At 46.1% G+C, this 11,031-nt stretch overlaps 1 protein-coding gene across 1 annotated transcript; it reads right to left on the bottom strand.

The window, feature by feature from the left end:
* Window positions 1-5,864: 5,864 nt before the first annotated feature.
* Window positions 5,865-10,138, bottom strand: nkx1.2lb (NK1 transcription factor related 2-like,b). Its single transcript, XM_078198357.1, has 3 exons — window positions 9,664-10,138; window positions 6,609-6,772; window positions 5,865-6,470 (listed from the first exon to the last, which is right to left on the bottom strand). Exons 1-3 carry the CDS (start codon window positions 10,136-10,138, stop codon window positions 5,865-5,867), a joined length of 1,245 nt encoding a protein of 414 aa, XP_078054483.1.
* Between the last annotated feature and the right edge of the window lie 893 nt (window positions 10,139-11,031).

Below are 11,031 nucleotides of genomic sequence, written 5' to 3'. Positions count from 1 at the left end.
GGTGGGAATCAAACCTGTGTCAGTGAGGGAGAATTTAGCATGGCCAAAGCACCTAACCGGCACATCTTTCGGACTGTGGAAGGAAACCGGAGCATCCGGAGGAAACCCACGCAGACATGGGGAGAACATGCAGGCTCCGCACAGACAGTGACCCAAGTCGGGAATCGAATCTGGGTCCCTGGTGTGAGGCAGCAGTGCTAACCACTGTGCCACCATGCCACCTAGGACTACATTTGCCAACAAATGTGTTGTAACATGTAAGTGTGCAATTGTAAGTCTAACTAACAGGTTGCACTGCAAGATGCCCTATGCTGCTCCCAAAAAATTGTGACACGGTGGCACAGTGGTTAGCACTGCTGCCGGTTTCCTCCCACAGTCCAAAGATGTGCAGGTTAGGTGCACTGGCCATGCTAAATTCTCCCTCAGTGTACCCGGACAGATGCCGGAGTGCAGCAACTAGGGGATTTTCACAGTAACTTCATTACAGTGTTAATGTAAGCCTACTTGTGACTAATAAATAAACTTTAAATGTGACCGGCCATATCAATGCGTCACTGTTGATTGTTGATGTTGATGTTGAATAGCTTGCTAGCCAGTTCATAGAATCATTGATCAATATAGCACAGAAGGTCCATCAAGCCTGTGCTGGGGCGTTGAAAGAACTATCCAAGCAGACCCACTCCCCTTCACTTTCTCCACAACACCACCATTGTTTTTTCAAGTATTTATCCAATCTCTTTTTGAAGGTTACTCTTGAATTTGCTCCCACCACCCTTAAGACAGAGCATTGCAGATTGTAACAACTCATTGTGTAAAATAATCTTCCTCATGCTGCCTCTGGTTCTTTTGCCAATGACCTCAATCTGTGTCCTCTGGTTACTGGCCGTTCTGTCAGCAGTTTCCCCTTGTCAAAACTCTACAGAACTTTGGACAGCTCCATCAAATCTCCCCTTAACTTCCTCCGCCCGAAAGAGCATAACTCAAATTCCCCTGGTCTCTCCACATATTTGAAGTTTTTCGTACCATGCTGGAAAATCTCTTCTGCACCCTCTGTGCCATCCTTCCTAAAGCGCAGTGCTCAAAATTGCCCAGAGTGCCCCAGCCTGGGGCCGAAGAAGTGATTACCAAAAGATAAGCACAATAGCAAAATAAAAGCAGAATGCTGTCGGTGCTGGAAAACTGGAAGTGAAAACAGAAAGTGCTGGAAATACTCAGCAGGTCTGACAGTATCAGTGGAGAGAGAAACCGTGTTAACGTTTCGAGCCAAAATGACTCATTATGAAGAAGTCATACAGAATTGAAACGTTAACTCTGCTCCTCTCTCTCCACAGATGCTGCCTGACCTACTGAGTATTTTTAGCACTTTGTTTTATTTGTATTTGTGCTTGCCACTATTTATAAAGCATGGTGCCTAGCTAACAGCCTTCTCAACTTATCCTGCCATCCATAATAAAGACTGGTGTACAGTACGTAGCCAGGTCTCTCTGTTCCTGCACTGCCTTTCAGATCCTACCACTTAGTGTACATTGCATCTCCTCATTCTTCCAGCATTTCACGCTTTTCTTCTGTTTTTATTTGATTCACGTGTTTCTGCAGAATAAAAGCACCCCTCATTCATATTGTGACTGTTCTCCAAACCAAAATTCTGTCTGGATAGCCAAATGGTACTTAGAATCATCCAGACTCGAAACGTGTTTTTTTTGTTGAGATTTTTCCAACATGTTGGTATTTAGATTTGGTTCTGCCGGAAGGTGGCCACACAGAGTGAAAGGTGAACGCTGCTGCTCCCTCCACCACTCAATCCTGCTGAGCATTTCCAGCAAGTCCCGGATTTTATCTCAGGTTGCCGGCAACCGCGGCGTTTTGCTTTTGGTCTGAATTTGGTGTCGATTAAAATCGGGGAGGGCTGACCTGAAGTGTGCCCTCTGTTGGTCGTGGCCGCAGCTGCTTTGAAGTATTCGGAGGGAGGGGGGAGGAGGGGGGAAGGGGGGGAGGAGGGGGGAAGGGGGGGAGGAGGGGGGAAGGGGGGGGGGAGGAGGGGGGAAGGGGGGGGAGGAGGGGGGAAGGGGGGGGAGGAGGGGGGAAGGGGGGGGAGGAGGGGGGAAGGGGGGGGGAGGGGGGAAGGGGGGAGGAGGGGGAGGGGAGGAGGGAACTACACCCCGCCCCCATCACCCATCTAACTCCCACCCCAAGTTGCATTCCAAGATTATCAATTTCTGTGCAGAGTTGCAACTTTTGTTGTCAGGCGGTGTAAGTTCCTTACGCTTCTTGTGCCAAGAGTGAGTGGCGGAAAAGGCTGTCAAAAACAGCCTCACTCAGGAAAGCAAACAAGGACAAACGGTTAATAGGATTAGAAGGATATCGTTTAATACCGTCACGCAACATGCTGATGTGCCAACTGTTGGGGACACAGTAAATGGTATTGGTAACACGGCTCTCAGCTTTGCATATCTATGAGGGAAAAACAACGCTTCCCACATAGAAGAAATTTCATGAGCTCCAGAATGATCTGTGACAACAATCAGAAATTAATCAGGATGATCTGCAGCTCAAATCCCGTCGGTTGGATAAGGAATTTTACTGGGCATGTTCTCTCTCTCTCTCTCTTTTCATTATTAAAACTTTTCTCGTTGTATCGTTTTCTTATCTCCCCCCTCTCTCTCTGGGTCAGAACATGTTAATGGCGAAATGGGGGCCCACGTTAAAATATGAAGCAGAAACTCACAGTTTGGGGAATGGTTAATTGGAGGAGGGGGAAACGCAAGGGGGGAGGCGGGGAAAAGAAATTGTTGTTTAGATAAAGGACAGAAATTCCAATGTAAATAAACGGAGAAAAGTGGGGGGGGGGGGGGGGGGGGGTAGAAATGACGGTAGAACCGGTGGAGTGGGAGTGGAAGTGAGAGTGCAGTTAACATCAAAATGATGTTGGCTGTAGAATATGGAAGACAATTCTGTGACTGCCCTTCCCAAGCCCCTTTAACATATTCTGATCTTGGTTCTCCCTCCCAAATATCTGTTGCAAGACGCGTTGAGGGCCGACAAGGAAATGGGTTGAAGAGGCAGGAGTGATATAATGATTCCAAGATGCAACATTAACTCTATCGATATGACAAAAATCACAAAGCAAAGGTTTTACGGTGAGGTGGAGGTGGAGAAAATGTGGCCATCAGGTAAAGGAACGCTCATCAGAAAACGGGAGGAGATGAATAGACAATGTTCAGGCAAACACCAAATCTAAGTCATTCCAAAATAAAATTAAGGTGGCGTTTTAATAAGGATGCAAATTGTTCATAGAATAAGGAAATAAGTGTAGAATGTATCACATATATTTGTTGTCCGGAGGGAGGGGGTGGTGTGTGTGTGTGTGTGTGCACTTGTCACTAAAATACACCAGGCGTAAACGGTGATTAGCATAGACTGATTTATTGATTGTTCATTTAAAGTATTTTAGCTACCAAAGTGCTCGTTTGTTAATTAGCCATATAATTTCGGAGTACCACTCTCTCATAAGTTACATCAATTACAAATTCAACTATAGAACATCATAAATATACAAGGTAAATAAAAGAAACAAAATTTCAGATCCCGTCCTGAAATTTTTTGTGTGTGTTTTGTTACTATTCTCCAGGTCACAGCTTTTTAAAAAAAAAACATGATTCCGAACGGTGTTTTAGGATTGGTTGATTTTTTTTGCTTTTTTTTCAGTTCCTGGATCCATGGACTAAGTTGTTACATCCTCCAATAAATAATCATTTAAGTAATGGATAATAATGGTTTCACACACCTCTGTCAACAATATACAGAACTGCCACTTTTTGTAAGTTATGTACCCTGAGACTCGAGTGGGGTGTTTCCTAAGACATTTGACAGAAAACAAAGAATTGAATAAGATTGCAATAATATTAATAAAATAACACAATTTTCAATAGAAATTTGTGTTCGGGTATCCAGTGGGTTTCGTCCGCATCATTCCGTTGAGAATTAGAAGCCATTTCGGGTAGATTGCAGAATTAAAACAAGCATATCCGTAATCAACAAACTTACTCCAAGTTCAAATGAGGCAACAGTCCCTTTTGTATTGAGGGCAGGGTGTTAGAGGGGGGGGGGGGGAATTTCCCGGTTTAAAATCGGGGGGGTGGGGGGGGGGGGGCGGGGGCTAGATATAACCTTTACGGTCAAATCACAAGAATTACTATGAGAGATTAAAATATTAAAAGGTTCCCCCCTCCCACTCCCCTCTTTTCAATAGCCTTTCTTTTTAACCTCCAGCCTCAGGACAACTTCCCAGAATCTCTGACATCGCTGTTGAATCAAAACGAACGCGCTTTATTAAGTTGTCGATTTTTAGATAGAAGGACAATGTTACCGACCCTCACAATAACGGGAAGGGGGAACGGTCGCCTGAAAATACACGGAGTAATTCTCGACTATTGATTTCCCCCCTCACTGGCTGAAGGGAGTTTCAATCCAGGGCTACAGCGCCTGGCTCCGAACTGCCTACCTACCATGTATTCGGAAATCTCTAATCTACCGCGGTAAAACACTCTGAACACAAAATCAAACGCTTCAAAGTCCATTTGTTTTAGCACCAGGGTCATTTGCAATATTTCTCGTTAAAATTAAATAAATTGCCAAAAAAAAATTAAATTTCATCCAATAAATCGAAAGGGAGGGTTTGGTGTATCGGGTGAAATGTTTATACGTTATGGTTATTGTAAAGGCTGATCTAAAATGTTCAACAACAGCAAGAAAATGGGAGGAGAAAGGGGTTGGTGAATCTATTATCAGTTTATTTTTACGGCCACTGTTTAATTTTCTAATTTAATTCGAATAATGACTCGCACTGGCTTCACACTGTACAAGGCTTTTTCGCTGCAGGCTAAGATACAGTATTCTTATTTCGCCGGAGAGGGAGGGGTGGGGGGTTTAAAATATCCAAAATGAACCCTGCTCATTTTAATTCAACAGTTCCCTCAATAAAGTACCGGGAACAGTCGGGGCGATTGGCGACTAACATTCCACACGATCAACCAACCTCCAGAGAGAGTCTCTCTCTCTCTCTCTCTCCACGTCCCCATCCCAAATACCTGGAACAAGTCATGTCGGCTGCATCCTGAAAATCCTTAAACGCCTTAGAATTGCTCCAATTGCAAAAGTATTTCTCTTTGTTTTGTTGCTATATTTTGGGCTGTCAAAAGAACGCCAATTCTCTCACCGAGAAAAGGCAACATTTATCAGGTGTAATTTCCTTTATTTTGCTTCTTCCCCCCCCCGTGATTTAGAGGAAAAAATTGTTATAAATGTGTAAATTAACCTGAGCAGCAGATCGACAATGTAGCGAGTTGTTGAAATGGGAAGTGCTGTACCTTGTGTGTGTGTGGTAAGTACCTGGCGTGGACATTACAGTTAATATCTCAGTTCTGTTTTTTTAAAATTGCCTTTGCTTCCATGCCGTGAAGATAAAATAATCTCTAACTAATTCTGTGTAAAATATCAAATTGAGTTGGGTTAAGTGCAAAGATGCCCGGCAGAACTAAAAGTTGAAATAGTGTGGAGGAAATATTTAAACAATGCTCACTTGTGTTTCACCTGCTTTTAAGATAAACAGCAGAGCAAATGTAAATATCAACATTGGACATAATGTGGGTGAGTTGTGCCAGTGTTAGGTGCGAGGCAGGTTTTGACTGTGTTACTAATCTCCCCTTGGCAACAGCGAGGATGATTGGGATTTAGCCCTGTGAATGTGGGGGCGATGTCACTGTTTGATGGTTTAGCGCTGCTCTGACCTCCTGGTTGGATTGGTACTTTGTTGTTGGTGTTTGGGAGATTTTAGGGGCACGGTGAGGGGATGGTTTGGGTGGTGTTTATTGTAAGTGCGGAGCGTAGAAAGCCGGCGCCCCGTACGTCTGCGAGCTCAGCATGAATGGGGAGAGGACGGCGGCGGGGGAGGGCAGGAAGGGCAACTGGGTGGCGCACACCAGCCCCCCCGGGCCGGGGTAAGCCGAGTGCACGGAGAGCGGCCCCCCGACCGGGGAGGACGAGCTCATGGGGCTCAGCCCCCCGAGGTGAGCGGCCGAGGGGCCGCCCAGGCTGGAGCCGATCCCCCCTCCGCCGCCTCCTGCTCCCCCGACCCCTCCGCCCCCTCCCCCGGCCCCTCCCGCTCCTCCGCCCCCGGTGGGGGCGCTGGTGTCCGCCCCCGGGTTCTGCTTCTTCCACTTGGTCCTGCGGTTCTGGAACCAGATCTTGACCTGGGTCTCGGTCAGGCTGAGGGACAGGGCCAGGTTGAGGCGTTCACACACCGACAGGTAGCGGGTCGACTTGAACTTGTTCTCCAGCGCCACCAGCTGCTCGTAGGTGAAGGCGGTGCGGGCGCGCCGGGGTTTTCCGGACTTGGCGTCCGAGCCGCTGCGCTTCCTCTTGCTCCTGTGTTGCTGAGCCTGGCTCTGATGCTGCTGGACATCCTGGTGGCTCTGCTGGGGGCTGGAGGGGCTCAAACTTTCCCCTCCACCTCCTCCTCCTCCTCCACCTCCACCATCCTCCTCTTCCTCCTCCTCCTCCTCATCCTCCTCCTCCTCATCTCCCTCCAGCCCGGACATCCTCTCCCCTACAGCAGTCAGGATACCTCCTCCTCTCCCACCACCGCTATCTTCAGTGTATTCCTCGGCTTCTTCTCGCCTGGGAGTCTCGCTGTTGCCACTGTGCTCGACGTCCAAACTCCGGCAAAAGTCCTTCTCGCACTCCTCGGCTTTGTAGCCGTCTAGGAAATCTCCATCTTTTTGGGAATGGTGTGGGAGGGAATAGAGAAACAAGAGAAACAGAAAACGCACAGGATTAGCTTTCAACATTTGGCACAGTCCCTTCCAAAGGATGAGCAAAGAAATACATAAACAGGACAATTAGAGTCATGTTGTAACATCTGAACATTGCCCCCGAAGCTCATTTTCAAATTAACGTGAAGGCCAAAACTTCAGCCCGCTTCAGAGGCGAAAGGAAGAGAATAAGACACCGCGCCACTATCTGTGTGTGTGTGTTGTAATGTTTGATTTCCCTAACTCATCTGTAAGCATTCACCCTCTCCCACCTGGGCTTTTTATAAAATATAAACACGCCCAGAATCCCAACCCAGTTTATTTATCCTTTTTTTTCACTCCTGTCGAAAAGTTCAGGTTGCTTCCACACATCAAAAGCCGCGTTCGGATATCAAATATCTGGAATCATGTTAACTCGGCGACTTGCTGCATTGAAAGGAATTCTGCCCACTCCAGTTAACACAGAGGAATTCCCAATCTCCGTGGAGGTGGAGGTGGCGGGGGCGGGGGCGGGGGGGGGGGGGGGGGTTGCAGGAATAAAACTTTTAAAAGTTGTCTTTCTGTCATCCGGTGGGGGGGGGGGGGGGGAGAATACTGTTAAACTACACGGGGAAAGGGGAATTGAAGGAAATATGTAGATGGGTTGATTTGAACAGATTTTGTTTTGGGTGTTGGGGGGGGGGAGGAGAGGGTGAGGGGGAGGAGAGGGTGAGGGGGGGAAGGAGAGGGTGAGGGGGGGGGAGGAGAGGGTGAGGGGGGGAGGAGAGGGTGAGGGGAGGGTGAGGGGGGGGGGTAGGAGTGCCTGTATCCTGCCTTGATTATAACCTGGGACGTGATGAGATGAGAAACTAGCAGCTGATCCGAGTGCATGGGTGACACTTCTTTTTTGGCGATTTCTCGCTGTCATTTCCGAAGATGCACCAAGAACCCACAGCCCCGAGTGTCCCAGGAGTGCGAATAAAGCGCGCATCGACTTTCTGAGAATTATTGACAAATGTACAACCTGAATATTGTATCTATCTATGCCACCAAACAAACAGTGTAAACGCCAATGACTATAATTATTTATAACTCTTTAATGAAAAAAGTGACCGCGTTTGTAATTTTTTTCTAACATCTCTTGCGTTTAACAGTTACTGTACAAGAGACCTGTTAATAAAATAAAATCCCTAAAAGATATAAAGCTATGCTAATTAAACTGGATTGGTGTCTGTAAGGGGATTCCGTCTATTACAGAAACTAATTACTGGACACTTACATTAATTGTGATCATATTAAGGCCTCATTAGACAGACTAGGGGGGGAAATAATAAAGCACTTAAAACATTTACCACGTTTAATGGGAATTACATACGGTCACAGGAAGGCTCCCGTTCTTTCCCTGAAACTCCTGCCTTACACAGAGTGCTTATATTTGCCCTCCCATCATTTAATCAGCATCCAAACATGGGCAACGTGCAGTGTGTTATTACAGAAACTGTCCCCTGGGAACGGCCGCAATTAACTATCTGACCTTCCAATGCATTCTTATTGTAATTTGCGGCTCGCCTGCTTGCTTTGTATATGGGCCCGCTTCACTGGGTCTATACAATAATTGTACATTCTCAAACTCTTGACAGAATAATACACCTGGATCGTATTGGGAATAAGGACTGGCTTGGAGATTGTGGGTTCTGCAAACAAGGGGGGCAGCAAACTGTTTATGCTGCTGGTTATTTATTTCCAGGTTTTGGCGGAACACACTGTTCAATGTCTGTGGTGTCGTTCTGTCCTCGAATGTCAGCAGGTTTGAGGGAAGAAAGTTAGTACATTTTTTTGAGAAACGTGTGCAGGTTGCAATCTGGAGCCTGGGTCGAAAGCAATACGCGATCAATAGCAGCCACTAATAACTGTAATACGTTTTAATCGAGTAATTATCCGAATTTTGACCCTATAATTTAGACGTTTTAGGAGTGTTTGCAAGCTGTTTGAAAGAGATATGCAGAATTCGATAATAGGATATCGATCACTCCAGCCCAACATGCCACTCTGGGGCGATTTCCGCCATTATAAGAGCTCTTTAACGCTGCTAAGCACATTTTACCTTAAATGTAATCGAAGAAATTTAATTGTTTTTCTAGAGATAACCAGCGTTTTGTCACAATTAGTCTGATTCGTCCTAAAAACCGAAGGGGAGAGAGAAAATTGAATCTGTCGCCCAAAGCATGAAGGATAAACTCCAGAGATGTCTTTGAAAGATTGGATAACGCGCCTTTTAAACCGCAGCGATTCCTATTTATTCCGGGCAGGCGACCTCTTTAAGAGGGAGAGACTCGCCAAATGCAACTTAAGAGGCTTCAAATTATACAAAGGTAATTAGACATAATCATACTGTGGGTTCCAGTCGCTGATTTATTCGGTGGCTAAACCACATTGACTTGCAAGAATCTATCATAAACATGAAACTCTCAAAGCCTTCCAAATCAACCTGGGACTACGAAATGGGCGATATTTTAAGGTCAATTTTAAAGGGGACCTGTTCCCGCCTGTTACTTCCAAGACTGAGTAGACTTGCCACACAGTTGTGTGAGCCGTACCTGCCAGTGGTAAAACCTTACCTGAATATAAGGTTGTTTTTAATTTTGTAATTTTGCTTATTAACACGTCTGCGTCACTAGTTATTACAGGCAGCGGCTTTAGGCTATGAACACGGTGAGGTGAGGGGGTGGGGGGACAGCGGGCCCTGATGATCTACCTACCTGATCGCCGGTGTCTCCGGTATCTCCTCCGTCTTACTTTAAACACACACACACACACAGGAGCGGCCAAACTTGGAGCAGCGCTGGGTAAGATCGCCCAGCACCGGGATACTTACTGATTAAGTCACTTGACTTCTTGCATGTGTCCAAAGCGCTGTCGCCGATGCTTTTCTGACCCGCAATTTCACAAAAAGAATCCGCAGCCCTTTCCCCCGCCGCTGTCACACTGTATTCGCTGGCGGCTTTGTACAGAATGCTGCACTGCCGCCGTTTGCTGCTGTTAAATTTGTTGGGATCCAAAATATCCAAGACCGAGAAGGAGGTGGTCCTGCTGCTGTTGTTGTTGTTGTTGTTGTTGCTGGTTGGAGCAGGGAGCACGACCACTGCCTCTTGGCCAGAGATGCCCTGTGTATCTCCCTGTCTCTCCTGGCTCACCGGGCAGGAGAACGCAGCCAGATCACTGCCTGGCAATCTCTGCTCCCCAGCCAGATCCATGCCTTCAGTGTGAATGGTACAAGACATCGGATCTGCCACTGCCGCTGATGGCAACGAGATATCAGCCGGCGGAACCTTTTCTCTATTCACATTCATGACTTCCCAAAAACTATTTATTAGTCCTTTTTTTTATTTATATAAAAAAAAATTGCTGTATGGTACACAGTCGAATCTTTGGATCCTGTCCACCCCTGGCTTCGATCAAGGGTGTGAACGTAGAGTCACAAAGTGCTAGTGATCCTCAGAAGGTCCTCACTGTCTCTCCTAGGACTCCCCCAGACATTCCTGCTCCTCACACTCACCAGACTTCATGTTATTTATGCATTCATATTCAGCAACGTTTTGTAATTGGCTACAAATTAATCCATTGCCCCTAATAGCCTCTAATCTACATCACAGAAAGAGACTGATGATGTTGCCTGTGATATACTTGGCTGTCAGCTCTGTTTCAGCACAGTTCCAGTCATCTGGAAAGCATCTAAATAGCCTTATTTGGGTGAGGGTGGCGCTTTTATTTTAATAATTGAGAGGGGAGTGGGGGGGGGGGGGTACAAACAAAGAACTAGTTTCTACCTCAGTGCCTATCCTTCTGTTTAACACGTCACTCCCGAACCCTATAAGAGAAATGAAAATGAACAGTACAAGAAAGTGACCTATTTTTAAAAATACCATCATTTTAACAGCAGACACCGGCTCGCTAATGGAATTGATAGGTTTCATTTAATGGGTGACAAGCGGGCTTTTAAGGTAAATCTTTTTTTTAATATGGAATATTGGCTTTTAATTTTAAAAAAAAGTAATGACAAATATCTCGATTAAATGGGTGCATTGTCACGTCACGTTTAAATCCAGGGTCCAACTTCCTTGCTTTTGTACAGAGTTTTCATGTGTAATTCCGAGCGTTCAAAACGTTGCCACCCCCCAAAAAAGGAGTAAATTTGGGGAGAAAGCATGAAATTTAATTGCTCTCTCTCTCTCTCCCTCTCTTA

Source organism: Mustelus asterias, chromosome 1, assembly GCF_964213995.1.
Source record: "Mustelus asterias chromosome 1, sMusAst1.hap1.1, whole genome shotgun sequence".
In the NCBI taxonomy this organism is placed as follows: Eukaryota; Metazoa; Chordata; class Chondrichthyes; order Carcharhiniformes; family Triakidae; genus Mustelus; species Mustelus asterias.
This window is presented reverse-complemented; position numbering and strand designations above follow the sequence as displayed.